Source organism: Sorghum bicolor, chromosome 1 (genome assembly GCF_000003195.3).
Source record: "Sorghum bicolor cultivar BTx623 chromosome 1, Sorghum_bicolor_NCBIv3, whole genome shotgun sequence".
Lineage (NCBI taxonomy): Eukaryota > Viridiplantae > Streptophyta > Magnoliopsida > Poales > Poaceae > Sorghum > Sorghum bicolor.
Genome location: NC_012870.2, coordinates 59,153,334 through 59,176,788, shown reverse-complemented (window position 1 = coordinate 59,176,788; position 23,455 = coordinate 59,153,334). Strand labels below are relative to the sequence as shown.

The 23,455-nt window shown below is 40.6% G+C and overlaps 1 protein-coding gene across 1 annotated transcript; it reads right to left on the bottom strand.

The window, feature by feature from the left end:
* LOC8062834 (tetratricopeptide repeat protein SKI3) lies at window positions 7,828-18,357 on the bottom strand. The gene is made up of 23 exons (XM_002464940.2): window positions 18,223-18,357; window positions 18,062-18,142; window positions 17,737-17,970; window positions 17,512-17,634; window positions 16,263-16,346; window positions 16,108-16,158; window positions 15,922-16,014; window positions 15,617-15,757; window positions 15,451-15,531; window positions 15,103-15,350; window positions 14,833-15,004; window positions 14,641-14,762; window positions 14,485-14,542; window positions 14,305-14,370; window positions 13,843-14,061; window positions 13,680-13,731; window positions 13,166-13,539; window positions 12,971-13,065; window positions 12,624-12,866; window positions 11,899-12,545; window positions 10,689-10,892; window positions 10,422-10,603; window positions 7,828-8,721 (listed from the first exon to the last, which is right to left on the bottom strand). The coding sequence occupies exons 1-23, from the start codon at window positions 18,232-18,234 to the stop codon at window positions 8,032-8,034; spliced, it is 4,272 nt and encodes a 1,423-aa protein (XP_002464985.2). The 5' UTR covers window positions 18,235-18,357; the 3' UTR covers window positions 7,828-8,031.

Below are 23,455 nucleotides of genomic sequence, written 5' to 3'. Positions count from 1 at the left end.
GTGCTCGATCGTGAAAACGCCACCACCGCAGTGCGCTTTATAGAAGTGATATCTTACGATTGAAGCAAGCTGGTACTAGGTATCTTTGCTTTTAGAAAAGAAAAACAAAAGTCACATTAGCTATCCTGAGTTCCTGACTCACAAAGCAACTAAAGCATGCTGTGTCGTCATCTTTTTCTTCAGAAAGAAAATTAAAGTTCACACAGTCACAAAGTAAGCGATGGATTATTTTTCGCACCCATAAAGCGTCCAAAACTCTAACAGGCTCCTCATCAAGCTAGGCTCCATATTTTCCCTTTTCACGACTACATGAAGGCTTCCATTTCACACAATATGTGAAATTATGAATAAAGCAAAGTGTCTCAAAAATTAAGGTACAAGTGGTGGATGTGAAATTAGTAATAATAAAACAAAGAGTAAAAAGCAGCTGAACTATCAGGTTGGGAAATTTTCTATAACATATATGGGCATCCCTATTTCTGAGAGTCATGTGGAAATAAAGGGTTTTAGTAAAATGGTAGATAAAATGAGGAAATTAGAAAGAGAAGAATATGACATTAGGGAGGAGACTAATTTTGACTAACTCATCTTGAGTAGCTTACCTATATACACAATGGGGATGTATAGGTTAAAAGAGGGGATACACCATTTCCCTCAAAAAAAAAAAGAGAGGATGCACCAACAAATCACTACTAAGAGAACAGACTTACTTTGTGACTATGTGAACTTTAAAATGGTAGATAAAATGAGGATTTTAATCTACAATCTGAAGAGGGTACTGGATCACAAATTCTGGAAAGGGGTGATACAAGCAAAAAAAAACTTTGTAAAATGGAGTTTAATTTATAAGGTCAATAATGGTAATAATACTTTGTTTGGGAAGGATATTTGGGCCGGTGATATACCTTTGAAATTGGAATTCCCTAGCTCACTGGCGGAGCCAAGGTCCGGCCACCCTGGGCCGGTGGCCGGGCTCAGCTGGGTGCCTGGGTGAACAGGTTTAGTCCAACTCGGCGCACATGAAGTAGATTGCTTCTTCTTTTCGTTTTTTTTAATACATATTGCTTTGCTGATTCGTCCACAAGTTTATTACAAACTTTATACCACTCTGTGTCACAATAAAAAAACTTTATACCACACTTCAGAGCGTGAGTCTTGTCAAACGGATCCTTAATACTCCGCATTTGCCCTAGCTTGCATGTTCTTCATATATACGTCACAGCAAAAATGCTTAGTAGCATACTATTGTGCCGACCGGGGATGGATGGAATGTGAGATTTACAAGATCTTTGGGGCGAGGTGAGAGCATCTGCAAGTGTTTAGATAAATCGTTTTTTAAAGCTAAGTATGGCTATTGTCAGGCAAGGTCTTAAATTTTCGGCTATAAGGTATTTGGCGGATGACCTCTAGAAAGCTACTCCCCTCATACCCATAAAGGAAGTCGTTTAGAACAACGATACGGTCTCCAAAGTCTAACTTTGATTTTTTATTTTTATAAAAATATTTATCAAAAAGTGGTATATGTATACTTTTATTGAAAATATTTTTCAAGAAAAATCTATTCATATAATTTTCACATTTTCAAATTCAATAACTTAAAAGTTATTCATGATTTATATTTTCAATGTTTGACCCAAATTTTGTCCAAAATGACTTTCTTTATGGGTATAGAGGGAGTATATCGGAGGCTTAATATGAGCTATAACAGGTTATAGCCGCTAAGTTGTACACAAACACAAATAGCTTGATCAGCCTCAAATAGCTACAGCTGGCTATAGCGACAACTATAGTTAGAAGTTTAAAACCTTATTATGTAAAACACATCTCCAAGACTAAGTGCATCTTCAGATTTAGTGGCTCTCCAACCTGGAAAATTCACTCGCCAGAGATGGAATGGTAGACCCGCTCGCCATATCGGGGCTTCCGACAAGCTCAGCGCGGCCCCTCCCCGCGCACGTGGCCCACTTTCGTGCCCGAGCAGCCTGCCCACGGATCCCTAGGACGGCGTCGAGCTTCTTGGCCACAAGCATCATCGCCTGCCACCCGCCACTCACACCCAGCAGCTCGTCGATGCCATCTTCCCTCGCCGCGTGTTCACCGGAGAGCACATTCGGCATGGCGAGTTGCTGAGGCAGCGGCAACAATTACCTACAAGAGATGGGGCTTTTCATGCTCTCGACCACCGCTTCTCGGGACGGCTCCCACCACAGACTCCTAGACAACAGCAAGCTATCGCCGGCCTCCCCGAGCGGACTCCTAGGAGGGCGCGGGCGAGCGGCAGCGGCCAGTGTCTGCTTCCCTGGACGGTGTTGTCAGGGACTGGGCCGATGGTTCATGGGCTTCCAGTTGGGCTACGCGATGGGCTTCCAAGTACGTCCAAGTACTGCTACTTCACACTTCCCTACTGCGCTTCACACTACCAATTTAGATTGGACATATCTCGATGTAATGTTGGATGGTAAAGATAGCACATATTGAACATTTATGTACCAAAAAACTGCGTTCGTGCAAGCAATAATGTGATGTAGCATGTACATGCTCGACATGTACTATCTACACCATCCAAAAATGCTTTGAGATTCGTGCATTTTTACTCTCCTACTACTACTTCACACTTTCTCACTGCTGCTTCACACTACCAATTTAGATTACACATATCTCAATGCAATATTGGACGGTAAAGATATGTTGAACACGTATATACCAAAAAAACTGCATGTTTTGGTACATACATGTACCCAGAGTATCTTTTGAAGATGCTCTGTGTGAATGATGGGAAAGGTTTACAGAGGTTTTAGACTCCTTCCAGATCCAGACTAGGGAGTTGAAGATGAATATACCTGGCTTTTTGAAGAATCTAGGAAGTATTCAAGGGCATAATAATAACAACTAATGAAAGGATAACAAATTTGTGGAAGAATAAAGCCTATGGAAATTAGAATCTTTATATGGTTAGCTATCCAAGACAAATTACAAACGGGGGTAATTTTGAAGAAAAAGAAATAGAAGGGGAATAGGAATAGATTGCTGTCACTGCAGGGTCCCTGAAACCACAGACCATATTTTCTTTAACTGCAGGGTGGCTAGAATCATTTGGACATGCTTTAAAGAGGCTTTAGGATCGATCGGATAAAATACCTAAGAACATTATTCAAGAGGTCTTTCATCTTTGGCTTCCTTCAAAAGCTCGATATATTACTATGTTTTCTGTCATTATGTGAGGTTTGTGGACAATTCGTAAGAATATTTTGAGGCCTTGTTTAGATGTGAAAAAAATTTAGATTTCGCTACTGTAGCACTTTCGTTTGTTTATGGCAAATATTATCCAATTATAGATTAATTAGAGTCAAAAGATTCATCTCGCGATTTACAGGCAAACTGTATAATTAATTTATAATTAGCTTTTGTTTTTATCTATATTTAATGCTTCATGCATGTGCCGTAAGATTCGATGTGACAGAGAAACTTGAAAACTTTTTAGTTTTTTGGGTGAATTAAACTTGCCCTGAGTCTGGTGGGAACTGTCCCAAGAAGCTTCGTCTCGCAACCATGACGGCCACAAAATCAAATGGCATCCGAGCGGACTCAGGGCGTGGGCGAGCCACAGCGGCTACTGTAACCCCGTCCGTCCATCCTGCCTTGTCGCGACCCAGGCCCTGCGACATTGCAACCCCGTTCGTCGTGCCAAACCACGCTGCGCCGCCCTTTGCCGTGACCGTGATGATGCGGCTGCCTCCGCCTCCGTGTGACTGTCTGCGGCCCTCCAGCGTCCACTGCCTGCACCTAGGGGTTGGGGCTCCCTCCTGCGCGGATGCACCTCAGGCTGGACCTAGCCAACCGGTGGCCTCCACTGCATGTGCCTAGGAGTGAGCCACGGATGACGCTGTCAAGGTATTTTGCTAGTGCCATAGGAGGTTTGCGGCATCGTGACTGTGATTTCACGTGAACTGATACACTGATTTGCTTTCTTTGGTACGCAGAGACAGCAGAGGGTATGTCATGGGGAAGTTCAGGCCGAAATGAGGCAAGCACGGCTTCGTGATCTGATTACTAGCAGGCTATTTTTTTGTTTGACTCCAAATAGAGATCATAGATGCAAGTATGTGTTGTACTAGCTAGATCACTGAACTGGAACTTATCTTTTGTGTTTTTTAAGTGAAGTGGAAATGTTATTCTTAATTTGGAATGAGAAGAAACCGATGTATCATACTACAAAGATAAGTGAAAGGGAAGATCCCCTGACTTATGTATTGTCACTCTAGGTTCATGAGTGTAGGCATTTAGAAATTGTTTAGAACCATCAACACACAGACATAAGTTGATGTTGCACTAGTTAGCTGCAGATGCCTCAACTTCTGCTGGTAAATGGGCAATTTTTGTTAGGCAGCTTAAGTGTCCTTTGTTAGGCAATAATAAGTTTCTAAATGGGCAATTTTTGCTCTGTATCATGTATTCATGTACTATTTTAGCACATCTTGTCCTTTGTTAGGCAATAATATGCTCTTAAATGGGCAATTTTAGCTTTGTATCATGAACTATTTTAGTGTAGCTCGAAGTTTATCAGTTGTTGAATCGTTCCATACTTATCTAGTCTAGTTTGTTGAATGATAAGTGCAATCGGCTGCAGAACCAAGTACTTGCAAATTGTAACTCAGTAGTGTAGTAGTTAATGAATTAGATGAAATCTAGTTACAAGGTGTCCATGTTAGCTCATGCATGATTTGAGTAATCAGGTTCCTCGCATTCTTTGTTTTTATTTTTTTCCTTGCTTTCAGTTAATTAGCATGTCATTCTACTTGTTATCAATTTTGGTTTAAGTCACATAATAATTAAGTAAAGTAAACACTTCTAGAGATCGCAAGTGCATTACCACAATAGCAAGTGCGGGGCTGGCGAATCCCATTGGCAAGTGTATCACCAAAGCAGTAAATGCAGCAACTGCAGGGTAATAAGGTGAGTGGCTTATCTCTGTTCAGCAATACCGGTTCGACAGGTAAGGCATTTAGTGCAACTTTGCAATTTTCAGCAACACTATGTTCTTTTTTATGGGTTTCTCTACTGTTCTTTTCAGCAGCAATAACTCGAGCTTGGCTTTTCTACTATGGACGACAACAGTAGATAGCAAATGTTCAACGACAAATGTAGCAACAAGATATTAAATTGTGTATCCTGAATTCTCAGGCAAATAGCACATGCAAACCTGATTTAAATGATAGCCTTCTCAATCTGATCCTTCTTTTCTTTTTACTTATTTTTTGGAAAAGTATGGCTTCCTCCTATGTGTGTGGAGATAGAAATCATATAATTATCCTTCTCCAATAGAAATCATCGCCTTGTGTCCTCACTCTTTCATCTTTTCATATTTCATCAGCTCCAAATCGATTTAATTTTTAGTTCAGTGGCTCAACTACATTAATCTTTTTGCTACTAGCAGTATCAGCAATTTACAGTAATCGATCACTGAGAGGTACGCTATTGTAATACTTTCTTGCCTTGCTCTTATTTCCATGCCACAAGGCCATGCCCTCTGTACAACCAAGATAGACCATGCTCTCGTATCTACTTGATTTCTCAGTTTTATTTTTATCCACCTTCAGTACATTTGATTTATCTTACCAGCATATATTTAAATAGGGAACTCTGGGATGCAAATGAACATAGACACTATACTTGCTTTTCCAGAATACATAAATTGTCTATTAAGAAAGATATTGTTTCCTAATGAACGACACTCAAATTGCCTAAGAAAATGCAATCCAATGCAGCATTACCATATTTGCTTCATGTGAGTTTCTGATTTCTAAGCATCTATAGAAATACTGGATTGTCCAATTTACACACTAAATTAGCATACTTGCTTTGTTTAATTTCACTTGCAGGCTTCTCAGTGACAACCGTGTTGCACCTCACCCTCATCCTGACCAACTTCCACCTTATAGCCCCATATTGTGTAACTTGCAGTGGTGCCCTTGTCCGTGGCACGAGTGCGGCCCTATTGTTGACTGCAAATTTGAGGTGAGTTTTTCAACTAGAACCTACTTTGTTGTTTTAAATGTATCAATTTTCTATATTACGGATGTATGTTGTGGGTATGGAAGTGGGGGGAGGGTTGGGGAGTTGATTTGTTGCCAGCTACAAGGCATTTTAAGAAAGTGAGTTTCTCGCTATTATCCATTAAGATTACTATACTTTTTTTGACACCACAGCTTTATACTCATAATTAGTGTAATTGCTCAGTTCAAACCAATAGATTAGCCCATATGCATGTAATTTCTACATAGGCTGAAATTATATAATTGAAATGCTCACAGGCTGTAATTTCTACATGGGGAAAGTTTACTACAAGTTCTCCAACCAACAGTACAAGCATTTTTCCATATCTAATGACAAGCAATGGGCCTATCATGCTTTTTGGTCTTTTGGCTAGGTTCTTTTATGTTTTGCGATGTAGGAGTATGACAAATGATAGTTGGATCGGTTGGGGGTATCATGGATTGTAGTTAAGATACTACTAATTGACATGACTACATGTCACATATGCATTGGTTAGTTACTAAACTTCATTAGAAATAGGCAACTAAATGTACTGTGACAAGGCAATATTGTGGTAAGATCAAGACAAAATAATGCAAATCATTAGACAATTTTTATATCATTCTTCTCTAATCTCTTTTTTTTATTTTTTCTGTTCTTACATTGCAGGTTTCAAGTTATCTAGCAGGGGGACAGCAGGGGGACATTAAGTACAAAACACAAAGCAGGTATGCAATATATGTAAATGTAAATAAGTACATATGTGGTGAGAGTTGATTGGGTTGGATTTTGGATCCATATCATTTAGGCACTTGCGTCTTTAATCGGATCTCTTTTTTTTTTTGCAAACAAATTGGGGATGGGGATGGGGGCTGGGGCTTACAAATGAACATAGGCACTATACTTGACTTTTCAGAATATATAAATTGCCTATCTAGGAAGACATTTGTTGCGTAAGGAAGGAATGACACTTAAATTGCCCCAAAAAATGCAATCCACTATAACATTTACCAACAGCAACCTGCTCATCACCAATAGAGGCTCCGGGAACAATTGTCTTCTCAAATAGGCAACATATTTATCTCCACCCAACAACAAAATTATGACACATGTTATCTTATTTTGTAGCATGAAGGATGCAGGCCATATACTGAGCAGCAAGATACAAGCCATGCATGTACAGAGAAGAGAAGATGTGTAAATGTGTTTTTCTAGAGACTAGATGTATAGTTATGTGATCTAGAAAACTGCAGATGCAAAATGTTTTTTATGAATATATTGTCCTTTTCGTGAACATATACATACAATAAAATTAAAGCATATATTTGAGGGTTAATTTGCATTTTTTTTCCAAAACCGTAGTCATATGTGGGCAGTCCATATGTGGGCTTGGGCCACACAAACTGCAAGGGCGGGAATTTTTTCCCATCGTGCATGCTAACAATCCAGTGTTAATTAGCATCTTACAAAAAAAAGAAATCTAATAATTACACTTTACCAAAAATGGCAAGATCTTACAAAAAAAAAGAAATCTAATAATTACACTTAACCAAAAATGGCAAGGTCGTGCGGGAAGACTATAATATGGCCGGCCGTGCATTAGCCACTTCCTTTGTGCCGAAGGCCCCGGTCTCCCTACCGGACTTTGCCGATGTACGTGTGTGAGTGATTATAAGTAGCCAGACAAAAAAAGATCGAGATAAAAAAAGTGGCTAAAATTTTGCTAAATATAATAAGGTAGAGATTAGTATTAGGTAGAGAAGAGATTTAAAAAACAAATTATAGATAGTTTCATTGAATAAAATTGTTGATAGTAGTAGAAGATAGTATTAGCAGTTTGTAAGCGTTGCTCGTCTGGTAATAACATGGAGCAAAAAAAAGTTTGGCATGCATCAAACAAGATAACTACTGGCATACATAATGATGGCAGAGAGACAGAGACAGAGACAGGTAGTACAGCTTGTTCCGCTACTAATCACACATGTAGTCTAACCTGATCTACGAATCCTTCTTCCCTTCATCCTGCGGTTGCTGCTGCTGCTTCAAGTGTGCGTGTGCGCCGCCGTCATCCTCATGGTCGCTGCCGAGGTAGTATCTCCTGAGCGCCCTGGGCAGGTAGAAGGGCAGCAGGAACGCGAAGAGGTTGAACCCCCAGAACGCCAGGTTGGCGGCCGCGAGCGCCCTGCCGGCCACCACCCGCCGCTGCGGCACGGGCGGGCCACGCCCGAGGTCGTCGCGCTCCTGCAGCTCCTCGCGCAGCCACTCGGACGCCGCGAACATCCTGCGCGCGCTGTACATCACGGGCACGGCGGCCCTGACGGGGAGCGAGAACGTGCCGGGCCACGCGGCGGCGATGCCCTCGGTGAACACCTGCGCGGAGAGGAGGAACGCGTGCGGGGCCGCGGCGGCGACGCCGGCCGTGTCCCCGGCCCGGAGGCCGTCGAGGATGTAGAGCGCCGGGAGCGCGGCGCCGACGACGAAGCCCACCGCGGTGTGCACGGCGAGGGTGAGCCGCCCGCCGGCGCCCGGGAAGACGGGCGCGGCCGGGTTGGGCTTGCCCGGGCGCTGCGGGAAGGCGAGCCGGGCGAGGAGGAGGAGGTAGGGGAGGAGCAGCACCGCGAAGGCGACATCCGACAGCGGGACCGTGGTGGAGAAGGCCAGCACGGCCGCCGCGCCCAGCGTGTTGAGCTGCTTGATGGAGAAGAGGTAGTAGTGGTGGTGCGGCCGCGCCGTGGGCGAGGTGGGCGTCGGGTGCAGCGGCGGCGGCGGCGCGCCCATGGACGGCAGCGTGATGCCGCCACCCGCCGTCGGGCCGACGCCGCCTGACATGACCTGGGGAGCTGAGGTGCTGAGGCTTGGCTGGATGCTGGAAGCTGGAAGATGGAAGCGGTGGGTGGCTGACTGGTGACTGTTGAGCGAGAAGGAGGCGGCCGGCGGCGTTCGGGCTCGCGATAGCGGTGATGTTTAGACGAAGGAGGCTGGCGCGGGAGCGGAGGACGTGTGGCGCGCCGGGGTGGCCGGGCAAGCCGCGGAGTGCCGCGTGGGCTGAGTGCCGATTTGGGCTCCATTATTTTACCGGCCTGGGAGAACAGCGCAACAGCGGGCGCGAGAGCTGATCTGCAAGTGGCCTGACGTGGGCACCTCCTTGAAATTTTTGGATGACACATGTTGAGAGTTGTGTGAGCTGCAGTGCAGAGCTCCACGCCGTCGCCTAAAACTGACAAACAGGCTACGTGTTTATAGGCGTGTTTTGCTGTGGTTGGGCGCCGCTCAGGTTCATCTTTTTCGATACATAAATTCACCCCTTGAGGCCTTATTTAGTCACTGCAGTATCACTTTCGTTTATATTTAGTAATTATTATTTAACTATAGATTAGCTAAGCTTAATAAATTTATCTCGTAAATTATAAATAAACTATATAATAATTTCTCCAAACAAACGCGCCTATGAAGCTGTTCGCGTCTAAAAAACTATGAACGAAAGCACTGATTCGCTGATTTATTGTAAAAAAAACACTATTAAATAGCTGATAGATTCAGTAAATAAGCTCAAACGAACAGACTTTTAAGTGTTCAATTCCAATTTGATATGGCTTCCTCTCTAACATAAAAGCAAATTTAGGTTACCCCAAGAAAACTAGCAACACAAGATTAGCATTGCTATACTCACCGTGAAAAAATATGCATAATTACTTTCGTTTAAGCTAATATATTATTAGAGAAATCAAGAACTTTTATTTGGGATGGAAGGATGGAGCTAGATTGACATTAAATAGAGTATTTTTGGGGCGCAATTTAATTAATTAATTAATTAGAGTTATGCATGGCATGGGCGATACGCACATGGAACTTCCCCTCTCCGGCTCACTACCAATTAACGAGTACTCCTTCCGTCCGAATGTCGTTTTAGATTTCTGTGTGCCACAATTTTAACTCGATTTGTAGAAAATACATGCAATATTTTTATCTCTAAATAAATTTGTTAAAAAACTAGACTTAAAGATCTTTCCAATGATACTAATTATGTACTATAAATATTAATATTTTTTAATATATATTTAGTTAAAGTTATTTCTCGGAAAGCGAAAACGACACCTATTTTGGGACGGAGGGAGTAGCTAGCAAGAGATACAGGTGTAATGGTTCCAGCAAACTGAAGGTCACAACAATTAACAGACACATCGCGACAAAATAATCCTACAAGCTCCAGTAATATCATTTCAAAAAGGACAACGCACAGGGCACATTCAAACTATCCTAAGTTCCAAACGCAAAGCCTTACGACGAGTCACAAACTTATAGCCGGTGTCCCAGCAATCTCAGCCAAATAAATCGCCCGATAGAATGCACCTGGATGATACCTGTGACTGTGATACAAAAGGCTACACATAAATTTGCTGCAGCAGAGCCTTCCAATACCTGGGGCAGGACGGGTTCAGGTGAATCGCCCGAAGCAACCACAACTCGGGGCTCTGCATCGTCTCCACCAGCTGGTTCTGCTGAGAAACCGCTGCAGCCGACTGCCTCGCCAGCAGATGCATTTGGAAGTACACCTCCGCAGGCCTCAGTTCTGCACAACCAAACGGGAAAAAGAACAAAAAGGCATTCAGACTGAAACCAAACAGTGTCCATTCCAACTTTGGTTCAATTCGCACCTGGGGGCCACGAGAACCATTCCAGGCGAAGGTTTTTCTCCCACTTGGTTTTGGAGCCAAGACTGCCCTCGGCTTGAGCCAGTAGCAGTGACACGAGAGGTAATGAAGCATGTGATTTCTGCTGGGCCTTTCTGAGGCTGGATGCTGCGCGGGATATAAATTGAGGAGCTACAAACTTCCGGGCAATCTCCATACAGGTTGCACCTATCAGTGATGTTTCATTCAGTACAAAATCAAATTACATAGTGGAATATAAGTGAACTGCCCACCTCTCCACATCAGCTTAAGCTTTTGGGTTGAATTGGTTGGTGCATACAACTCAATATGGTATTAGAGTCTTGAGTTTGAATCCTGATTAGCGCAATTAAATAAAATAATTGATGCTCGCTCCTACTCCACGTCTGAGGTCTGAGGAGCCTCCACGTGAGGGGGAGTGTTGGAATATAAGTGAATTGCCCACCTCTCCCCATCAGCTTAAGCTTTTGGGTTAAACTGATTGGTGCATGGAACTCAATATTACATAAAACAGGAATATTTCATATTTCATAATTAGTAATTAATCAGGCCTATTATAGACTAGTATTCTCAGACCATGCATGGAAACAGTCTAAAATCAGAAGTGGCGTTCTTCACACGGCATCCTTAAAAGATTGGATCAATTTAATTCCACAAAATAAATTATCAAGTAGTACCATCTAAGCACATTTTTTCCTTAATTCACTATTAGCATAGTTAACAGTTAGTACCACTCAATAACTAGTGCAAGGAATGTACTACGGGCCTGTTTGGTTCCCCTTGCTAAATTTTAGCTAGCTAAAATTATTTTAGCTACTCTTGGGTGACTAATGGAACTAAACTATTTTAGCTCCTTTTAGTCAGTGTGTTTGGAACTTTAGCTACTAAAGTGACTAAAGTTTAGCTAGCTAAAATTTAGTTGGTGGAACCAAACAGGGCCTACATATCAACATGAATAAGACTGGCAGAAAATTTGTTGATCTGACCAAGTTTATTCCTGGATTCTACTGGAGAGAAGAAAACAACCAAGTTTATTCCTGGATAATACTGGAGGGAAGAAAGCAACCAAGTTTATTCCTGGATTCTACTGGAGGGAAGAAAACCAGGTGCACGGTGCAACCTCATACCATAAACAGCAAAGGGTTTTAGAGAATCCTTGATGAGTAATGAGCTATGTGAGAAGAAAGTGGCTAACCATTAAGGAACAAGATGCAGCTATCCGGATCTACTTGAGTGCATGCCTGAGCAAGAGCTTTTTCAGCGCTTTCGAAGTTTCCATCCCACAGAAAGCACTGAGCACACGCCAGATTGAAAAGGGATGCCCATTTCGATGAGTCACTACCATTCCTTTTAATGCATTCACGCAGATTTATATCTATTTCATCAGAAGAGCCCTCCAATGAACATGCAGATTCAAGTTGCTTCAGCATTACCCAGCCAATCTCAGTATTTGTATGGTTTCTCAAGCATTTCATGTACTCATTCCTGGAGTTCAAAAGATCCCCTTGTACCGCATAGGCCCGACACAGTTGCAAGTGTGCAAAAAAAGTATCCACACGGCTCGACGGGGTGGTTCTTAGGGCTTCTTTAGCTTGGGCAATGCAATTTTCATAGTCTAAAGATTGCAAACAGACCTCTGATGACAAAAGAAGTAGCAAGAACACCTCATACTGCATAGCTTCTTTCTCATGTGGATTGCTAATATTGGACAGCACTTGCATAATGAGCTTCTTCAGAATAACACAGATATGTTTGGGGTACCTCTCTTCCCGTGCTTTTTGGAAAATGGCAAGCACAAGCAGGTAGCGTGCATCTTGGTTCCATGGTTCACAATGAACCCACCTTGAGAGGGCAAAAAAGAACATGAATAGCTCTGCTACCAAAGGCATACATTATCAATGCAACAAATAGAAGATATACCTTTGCAGGTGGTGTATTGCATCAGGTCCACTTAGGTATTGGTGTTCACATGTTGCGAAAGAGAACTTTGCGTAATTTGGGCAGGTAGCATAGCAAGAAACCATTGCACAGGCTTGAACATGATGTGGTGATCTTAGGCCCATACTGGATGCGTGTCCATGTGACAACAGAGTGGTAACCCTTATTGCTTTATGAGAAGCCATCCAATCTCCACTCCACAGCAGCAGGGATCCAAGTTGGTTCCTGCAGCATGTAGAAAAGAGAATGGTGAGTAATATTTTGACTCAAGCCTCAAGTTTAGTAACCTTTTGAACACCCGATATGACCATTCCAAGCAAGAAAATTACCTCACTAAACTGCAGTCGGGATACATGTGCAGAACTTTTTTCAGGTAAGACAAACTACCATCAACCCTCAGAGGCTTGTCAAAGTCCGCACCAATCTAAAAGGATTTTTTTATATATATTAGTACATCAAGCATGTACTCAAAATAAACTAGTTTTCCATAGAAACATAGAACACCAGTATTTCAGAATACTTACAGCCTTCCCAAGAGCAATATTCGAGTGTACTTCACTCATCACTTCATAAGCTGTATGCTTAGGAGGCATATTCAACTGAGGCAGCTGGAGACGCTTGGTTGGATGCAAAGCATCCAATGCAGAGACAATGAATTTCAACTGTGAGTTATAATTGAGTTGACCAGGAAGCTTGTGAATGATGGCAGCTGCAGAGTCCTTCCCAGAAATTCCATACATTAAGGTGCATATGAATCCCCAAGCTGCAGTTGCACTCTCCGCCTTTATACCACTTAAATTTTCAGCCAAGCTTCTAGATACAGAAAGAGCTTCCTTGCTTTGTCCAGTTTTCCACAATGCCAGAGCATATATCTGCAATCCATCAACACTCAACAGTCCTAGAAAATTTAGGATTACTTGTTAGTTTATATGTTGTATAGCATGTGGAAAATATTTTGAAAGGGTCTACTGTCAATGCTATCTGGCAAATTAGGGAACGGAACCCTTTCATTGCTTAAGTCGAATAAAAACAATATACCTTGAGATCTCAGCTCTTCACACTCCCGCACTGCATCAGTTGCAAAACCAGCCTGCAATTAGTGCAATGATTAGAATCTCAGATGTATCATCTAAAATACCATGATTGATTAGTATATTTAACTTCATCAAACCAGATGTAAAGTAACCGTTAACACTATTACCTTGCATAGTGCACGGGCAAGATTCACTGAAACATCAGCAAAAGCTTGTCTATTGTCTGACTTGGAATTGTACATCATGCCTAAAGCAAATCTCGCTTGCAAGTAAAATGTGATTGCAGACTGGAAATCTAATCGCACTTCAGAAATCAAGCCATTTAAATTGTGAGACTCTGGGTAATGAGGTGCTCGCTGAACAGCCTGTCTTACAGCCATCAATACCTACATAATGGAATCAAGTAAAAAGAAATTGATTTGTTAAGCATAGGCACCAAGGTGTTAGGTAGCAGATTATGCAATAGAAATATCTTTATGACTTAGCGAATCATCATGTATCTCTTAGTGTCAACCAGTTAAATAATTTAGAATATAACAATGAAGGCCAACTAAAAAAATGCCATCGAGTTGAATAGACTTTTGCCACATAAAAGAGCCTCGGCCATGAATATAGAACTGGATATATACCTGAGGTGAAAGAAGATTACTAGAACGGGCAGCAATTGTTCCAAGACCAATCTGGAACTCTGGCAGCTAATGCAAGAACATATAATAGAATGAAATCAGGGCTAGCTTGGAGAAGAAAAAACAGAAAATTGTTATACTGACAACTGAAGACATTATTAATGTTAAAAAAATTGCACTTACAGGTAGGATCTGCACAGCCCTCAAGCAGCTTTCAAAAGATTCATTTACAGGACTGCTCCTATAAAATCACATGAAATAGAAAAAAACAGCTTGAGTAACTAATTTTTCAGAGCACAGCATAGGAATCTTTTCCATGAAATGAGGGGTGAGAGGTACCCAGATTGGTGATAATTTTCCGCCGACATTCCAGCCCATGGCAAGGCCAACGAAGGATCAATGCTTCGAGCTCGATCAAATGCTTGTTTTGCCAATTGCTTATCACCAGACTGTCTGTAAATCTGAAGGCCAAACTATTAGATACCCCCTACTAGTAGCAGATATAAATCAGCTGTTGCTTAAGAGCAGTACCTTTCCAAGGCATGCCCAAGCTTCAGACAACGACATATCGAGATGAAGTGCCCTAATAAAAGAATGCTGCTTCAAAGCCAGATAACTTGACATTGAACCCAAAGTAACCCAAAAATCCTTATTAACTGGTTCCAACATCAAGGCACCCAGTGACATTTTCTCTGGCAGCTCCCTGTTGCACAAAAAGGAAAAATATAATACTCTTACACAACTCACAAAACACCATCTGAAAAGTAATATGGTTTTAGCCTATGCAACAAAGAAACCTACCAAACATTGGGGTTGAGTATGTTGCTGTCATCCATGGAACAAATTAGATCAAGACAAATAGCCATATCATTGTGAACATTAGCTTCCCAGGGAGTAAGATGCAAAGCACGTTGATATGAGAGTTTTGCACCATTCGCTGCTGACAAACATGTATTTCTCCACTCTTTAACCGAATCTTTGAACATCTGTGCATCCATGCCCCTTTTGATCTTCCCATCCACCCATGGAAAGCATCTCGCAAGTGTGAGCTGACACCAAGCCGGCAAGGTATATGGTAGAATATAATATTATAACTCTTCACATTATAAGTAGATGACAAGCAGACTTGAATGATGAAAAATCAAATACCTGAACATCTCCGTGCAATTTCCAGACGCAGGAAAGGTTTCCAGTGAAAGAAGTACAAATTCTGGAAGCTTCTGAAGCTTCCTATGAGAAAACAATCTATATGGTGAAGCTATACAGCTATGGCCTATTCAATGATATTTAAAAAGCTAGTATCTGATCAAAATACCTTCAAGAGGCTAGCAGCCCAACCAAAGGCCCCAATAGTTATACAATTCCTTGCCCATGCAAGCAATGCAGAAGCAAGGCCAAAGTATGCCGAATGATTACATGGAGCCATTTCCAAAGCAGAACGAAACTGCTCCACTCCCTGGTGTTGTGTATTTGAGAGAAATTAAATAGTATTAACAATGAAAGAGATAAGGGCTAAATAGATTTTTGAATGGATGCACTGTTAGATTAGCATTGGCTGATTAAATCGTGTATACCAGCAGAATGATAGATAGTTAAAAAAGCAAGCAGAAAACTTCCTACCTTTCTAAAGTAACCAAGCATTAACTGGATGTTTCCACTTTCTATCAATGCAAAGACCCTGGAACTATCAAGTTCAATAGCACGTCCATATGACTGCCGGCAAAAACTGATTTAAGCATATTGAGAAGGCTCAATACAGCGCACTGCAACAGTTATTAAGTATGCTCAAAACTGAAAACTGCAAACCTTTACTGCTGCAGTGAACATGCCCAAACGGTGGTATGCCAGACCAAGTGCCTGTAGCCATAAATATGGAATGTTCAAATTCAATAATTGATAACACATTTACACATCACATATAAGTTACACTAAGAAACCTTGGCAAGAGGGAAAACACCCACCTCCCATAAATCTGCACATGTTGGGTAACCTCGGATTGCATTCTGAAGGCTTTGTATAGCCTCTGACCATTTCCTCTGATGAACCTAACCTTTCACCAACTCATGTCAATACACATTATATACAAATTTTGTAATGCCTTATCACAAACAAAAGCAAATTGCACACCTAAAATATTAGCAGTAGTATCTCCTTAGTCCTTCCAACAGAAAAAACTTTGCAATTTTTAAAGAAAATAAGTGATCAACTTCTCAAGTAGAAGTTATAATAAGAGATATTGCTCCAGGCGTGTAAACCTTTCAAATATTTCAAGATCAGCACAGTCCAGATTTTAACTTAATGATGCTATACTAATGGTGAATGACCAACTGAGTCATGTTATCCTGCACAATCTAATTTCATCTGTCAGCTAATCTAAAAGGATAGCCACAGAATTGAGTTATTAAAAGTCACTAAGGGGGCGTTTGGTTTGTGGATGGGCAGAGCCTGGCTCGCATGCCACGGACAGGCCTGCTCTGGCCAGGCTTGACGGGTGCCAGAGCTGCTTGATTGGTTGTCGTGCCCTTTCAGCCAGGTCTACAAGAGAAGGTGATTGGTTGGCTTGATGGAGGTCCTTGTCCTGCACGCTGCTCTCATCTGATGCAAGCAGTCCGTCCCTCTCGCACGGTCCCAGCCTGGCTAGAGAGGAACAAAGAAAATCTGCGTATGAGCAGAGCCAGGCCCGATGGCTGCCTTTGCACCGCTTCAGCCTGGCTGGCTACCTCGCCCATGAAACCAATCAGGCACAGCTCACATCAGCGGAGCCTGGACAGGGTGGATGCGGGCAACCAAACACGCCCTAACATTAACAACTTAACATAAAGGTTTTGTGGGGTGGTGATATCAATGCCACAATGAATGGAAGTGAACACTGCCTCTGTATAAACAACAAGAAACATCAATGACAATGGATGAGATTGCTATAAGATTTAAATATTGAAGGGGCTAGATTAGGTAAAATTTCAATCATTTTCATCATTCTGCATAACCATGTCAAATCTAACTAATTACTGCAAACCAATGTTGCCCTTAACCAATATCATTGGGTTTAGGCTTGGACAGGTTTGGACCTGTAGATTCCGACCCAATCCAAAATGAAGCCGTAAGAGTCATTAACATAATACATCTAGTCAGGACCTCTGTTAATGACATATACTATTGGAATTCATACTTCAACAGATAGTCCACTCAAAAAATTGCTATACAAGTTACCTGTAAGTAGCCAAGTCTCCGAAAAGCCCAGAACGCACGCGGTGACTTGCCAGCTGCCTCCTTGCACACAGCAAGCTCCAAGCTCTCCTTCCCTTCAACATCTAGCAAGTCACAGAGCGTCTCCTGCACCATACCCCAGAAATAAAGGGGGAAACACATTAGAACCCAGCACAAGCAAACGGACGAATACATTGGGCGTATGAATATACACATTCCCACACATACCCCAGCCTCAGCATCATCAGGGTTGAGGGTCACCGCACGCTGGTAGCACTTGGCCGCTCGTTGATTGTCTCCGCCGTGGGCGTAGTGGTGGCCCAGGAATCTGAAGGGGACGCCATCGTTGGGGTTCAGCTTGGCCGCCGCCAGAAAATGCTCCGACGCTGCCGCGCGGAGCTTCCGCGCCTCTTCCCCGTCACCCTCCTGCTCTGCCTCGGCGCGGTCCCATAGGAAGACGCCCTGCAGGCACAGGACCAACCAGCAGGAATTAGGGGCAACGGAGACGCGCGGGCGCGACCACGGGCTCAATGCAGTGGAAAACGAAACCTACAAGGTTGTACTGGTGGAGCGGGCTGGAGGGTTCGGCGGCGAGGGTTTGCTCCAGTTGCCTACGGAGGTTGGTCTCCGCCGCCTGCGAGGTGATAGAAGACCAGGTCAGTAAGAAGTGAGGCGAGGGGGGCGGGAGAGTGTGAGAGAGATATAGCAGAGTACGGTTTCGGGCATGTCGTCGGCGAGGTAGCGCGGCGGGAGACGGCGGCGGCGGCGGCCGGCGAAACGGAGCGTGGGGGAAAGGGGCTGAACCGCCGAAGCGACGGAAGGGCGATAAATTGGCTCGTGTCGAGGGGCTGTTCGTCAAAAGTTTCTCCCAACATCAAGTTTTACGACATATATATTAAATATTGATAAAAAAACTAATTAAATAGTTCATTATAATTTATGAGATTAATTTTTAGATCCAATTAATTTATAATTAAATAATAATTATCAAATACAAACAAAAATATTATAATAACTAAAATTAAAAAATTCACCAAATAAACAGCCCTCGAGTCTCCCACGGCCTCATCAAAAGAAAATGCACTTATAATTATGTCTTACATAAATTATCTACATTTTAATTTAATTTATATAAATATAAATATTAGTGTCAATAGACACACCATAAAACTATATTACTCCATTCGTTTTGAATATAAAATATTTTCACCTTTCTAGATACATTTACGAATATCTAAACATAAAACACGTGTGTTTGGGTTTTTTTTAAAAAGCTTTTAAATCTCGTATTTTGAATATTTATTTAAAAAGCCAAAAAGCTCCTGAAAGCCTAAAGCTGGTGAGCTCTAACGCCTTTGGTTTTTGGGAGCCGTTTAGTTTTGGAAAGTCCAAAACTAGTTTAAATTTTAAAAGTGACCAAAAGTTTAAACAAACAAGGTCAAAGTGCATATATCTAAGAAGAAGAGAGGTAACGGGGCACCAGGCACTGAAAAAAAAATGCGAGTAGCCAACTCCAGAGGGAAGGGGTGAATTCGTGAATTCGGCTGTAAAACTAAATATAGGGCTTTTGCTTGATTTCATGTTAAATAAACAAAACTAATTAGCAAGATTTGTACTTGAAGTTTATCTAGTGTTCTCTATTTATTCATACCTACCAAGAGTTTTGCAATCTAACACTAAATAAATATATTTATTAATTATTAATTAGTTTATACCTAATACTAAAGAGGTAAAATTTCAGCCTAATTTTTGGTCTAGTTGTTTTCTTCGTCTGTACCGTGACCATGCAGCCCGTCATGCCATACAATTGGTTTTTATTTTCGTCTATATTTAATGTTTTATGCATACTTCTAAAGACTTGATATGCGGAGAATCTTAAAAAATTTTGAGAACTGAACAAGGCCTTGGGAATTGGGATATGAGATACATGTGGGGCTTTCGGTTTCGAATAAAATATTGTTATTTGGCTTCTTGTAAATATTTTTGGTCTAGACTATTTTTGTATGTCCTTTCCGACTTGTCGCCGTTGGGTTGGCTCCTCACCGTCGTGTATGCGTCCTTGCCTTCAGAATCAAAACAGGCTTGAGCCGACCCCTTGACCATGGGCCGCGAGTCCGTGACTGGTCCACGCACAAAGCAAGGTAGGTCTGCAGCCGACGAGGTCGGTGTAATAAGGGCAAAAATTAATATTTCTATCTATATTATCAATATGAATATGAATATCTATATCTAAGTCTAGGCATTTGGGTTACCTGATTTTTTTTTCAGCTTAGATAATTCAGGAAATGAAAACTGCTACCCGATATTAGTCCAAAAAATACTACCGCAATTTTGGTTACCCGATAATTCGGGTTTGAGTATTCCCGATATACATGAATTTATAGAAAACAACAAACTACACAAAAATTCAATAGCAATTTATATATAATTTCAGCAGCAATTTTTATAGAATTTCAATAGCATTTTGTAGAAAATAATATATTACAATAACTTGTTCAAAAAAAGACAATTATATTCTAATAAACTGAGAAGTTGAAATATTTAACTAACAACACATGATAAATACAAAAGACATAGACAAATGTTTTGGTAATTTAGGTAGTTTGGGTACCGTGGATATTACTCAAATTACTCGGGTAATCAAAATTGCTATCCAAATTTAGGATTGGATACCTCAGATCTAGGTTCGGGTAATCAGGTACGGGTAATCGGTAGCGGGTATTTTGCACAGGCTTTTCTATATCTTTAATAAATAAAATATTTTTATAAGTAAATTGTTAGTTTTAATTATGGATAAATTATTGCTATAACATGAATTAGCCGATGGCCTAAATTATCAAATAGTAAACTAAAATCTTAAGTAGATTGTTATCCAATCTAATCAAAATAAATGTTTCTTCAAGCTATATGCATACCAATGCAAATATCTAAGCTATCCACATATATCAATGCAGTGAGCTGAAGCGAATAGGTTAAATTTTTGACAATTTATTTTCTTCCATTGCAATGCATAGGCTTATAAAAACATGTGATAGTTTTTTTTCTCCCTTTGCAATGCATGAGTCCTATGTCAGGGTCTCACGGATGTGCAGCCCACTCTTGACAGTCAGGTGATGTTCGTGTCTTTTTTTCCAAAAAAAAATACTGCTCTTTCAATATTTTTTTGCCTTTTCTCTTCTAACAAGGGAACTATGTTTTTTATATAGATAAAGATAAATAAGAAATACAGTATACATGTCTTTCAAACTTGACCTTTAATAAATAAAATAATTTTATTAGTAAATTATTAGTTTTAATTATGAATAAATTAGTATTATAACATGAAGTAGCCGATAAGCAAATTGCCATCCAATCTAATCAAAATAAATGTTTCTTCAAGCTATATGCATGCCAATACAAATCACTAAGCTATCCACATAAATCAGTGCAGCGAGCTCAAGCAAATAGGTTAAACTTTTGATAATTTTTTTCTTGCGTTCCAATGCACAGGCTTATGAAAACATGTGATAGTTTTTTCTCCCATTGCAACCACGAACATGTTTTGCTAGTCTATTCTAATATAGGAACGATGAAGGCACATGATACAAGCACATGCAGATAATGTAAATGAGAGAAGTAAAGAACTCAAGTAAGGAGGTTTAAATCTTCTAGATGAGATGATGTACCCCGTGGCGTCAATTATCAAAATCTAATCTCTATTCCATTTTAGAGCTCTACCAAGTACGCTCTCGGTCATACTGTTGAGTTTGCCACAAATCCCTCACCAACCAAGATAATTGTTGTAAGCCACTAAGGCTTATTATCATCACTCGGCTCTTCTAGTCACCTTTGGTGACATCTGAGTTTTTTTTCACTAAGAAAGATCTCCTCATTCCACACACCAAGTTTGTGTGTCTATTTTTGATGTAACTAGGAGGATTTCATGCGCGTTGCTGCGGGTATAAAGGAGGAATATAAATATGTCCTCTGTAGTCTATCGAGTCATCTATATATAGCTTGATTAATATAGTAGTCAGTTTTCGAGAAGGAAGAGAGGAAGTCACGTGAGAATAATGCTAGCAGTATATATATGCATGCATGGTCATGTGCACGTAACTGCATTCACTACTGAAATCATTTATAAGTGGGCACTTGTATGCGGCAACAGGAGAAATGGATAATGACGTGGCTCAAGGAGGTGCGAGAGAATTAGGCCAGTGAAGTTTATCTTTATAAGAGATATGGATATGAGAACGATAGGTATAGTCCTTTCTTTTATCTTCTTAATATAGTGGTATAAGTTACACAAGTCTCTCTAAAAAAATTAAGGGGCTGAGAAAAAAAATCAGCTTCCTTGCTTCACAAAACCATTTTCTCCATAAAATTTTATCATAGAGAATCGCTTCAATTAAATAATCATAGAGAATCACTTCTCGATCCACTTCGTCGCTGACAAAGCACCGCCCACAACAGAATTTGGACTGAATCTAGAAAAAGCTAAATCAAACAAAATTTGTGATTTCTGAAATAACCTTGGAAGCTGAGAGCTAGAAAAGTAGCTTCTTTTCATCCACTCTACTCATAGAATCACTCTTTATTTGGCTATAGGTGCGAGGCTAAAGATATGTAGTGTTTAGGGGGTGTAAATGCACCCCTAAAAATGTAAAAAAAAAAATAGTGATTTTGACCACACCATATATGAATCCTTGACATAAGTTTATACACCCACAAAACAAAATGCATCCCCTCTAATTATTTTAGATTCACCATTTCTTTTGGCAATTAAATCTCTTTTCTCATAGAATTATATTTTGGATGCCACACGGAATCAAGAGCAGAAGAAACTCTATTATAAATACCCATAGACAATCGAAAAAAGGAGAAACTCAACACTAATCACACTAAGACCTATTTTAGTCAGTTGATGTCGATTTCACTCAATCTTATAATATGTGTGCATTGATAAAGAACTTGCTCGTGTTAGTTTTAAGTTGGAAGGCAGCTCATGCCGTTGTCTGGGCTGATCCACTCTTAGAGTTTGTAAATATTTTCGTGGTTCACTAGTTCACGGATCATTATCCCACTGAACCAAATTGGCAATAAATAAGTGAGCTTAAGAATATTTATGGCTCTGCCAATCAAAAAACAAAGTAACCCCTTCGATTTAAATTATAAGTTCACTTTAATTTTTCTAAAGTCACACTTATCTAATCCCAGCCAAATTTATAGAAAGTATATTAACATTCTACCTCCGCCCTAAAATAAATAAGTCCTTAGAATTATCTAAAGTCAAACTATCATAAATTGCTAAACTTTATAAAAAAAGGGTAACATCAGTTGTAACACCAAATAAGTATATTATAAAAATATGTTTCATGATGTGTATAGCTATATTAATTTAGTGTTATAAATATTGGTACTCTTTTCTAGAAATTTAACCAAACTTAAGATAGTTTTACTTAGAATAACCCTAAAAGTTGATTTATTTTGGGACAAAAAGAGTATACTACATCATGCTACATGCTAGGCAAGTAACACTAACTTATGCCTACAAGGATTATAAGATGGCAAGAATATGCTTTGGGACCTACACAGAATCGAAACCAAGAGACTCTACCAAACCCTTATTTAGTGAGTGTTTAGGATGCTCTGCTTCACGTTTTTCAGCTCTGCTCCATGTTTTTGAGTCAAATGATTTAAGTTCCACACACTCCGTTCAAGAAAAAAAAGGTGGAGTTGTGAGAACACTTAAAGACATACTTCACAAACTCTAGTTTTTTTTGTACATGGTGAAATTTATGGAGCAGAGTTTGTAGAGTGGTTCTAAACACCTCCTTAAACACTACAACCTTAAGCGTCCAAGGAGCTCTACCAAACAGGGTTTTATTTCAAAATTAATGCTTTCCATTACATAAAAGTGTTATTCTCGCGTCTCGAGAAGTCAAATATTTTTAACTTTGACTAATTA

What these genes read in the sequence shown, in the direction of transcription:
- LOC8062834 (XM_002464940.2), bottom strand. An exon ending in GTAATCTTCTTTCACCTCAG is followed by an intron (nt 14,062 to 14,304) that starts GTATATATCCAG and finishes TCCATTATGTAG; the next exon opens with GTATTGATGGCTGTAAGACA. An exon ending in CTGCATCTTGTTCCTTAATG is followed by an intron (nt 10,893 to 11,898) that starts GTTAGCCACTTT and finishes CATCACTGATAG; the next exon opens with GTGCAACCTGTATGGAGATT.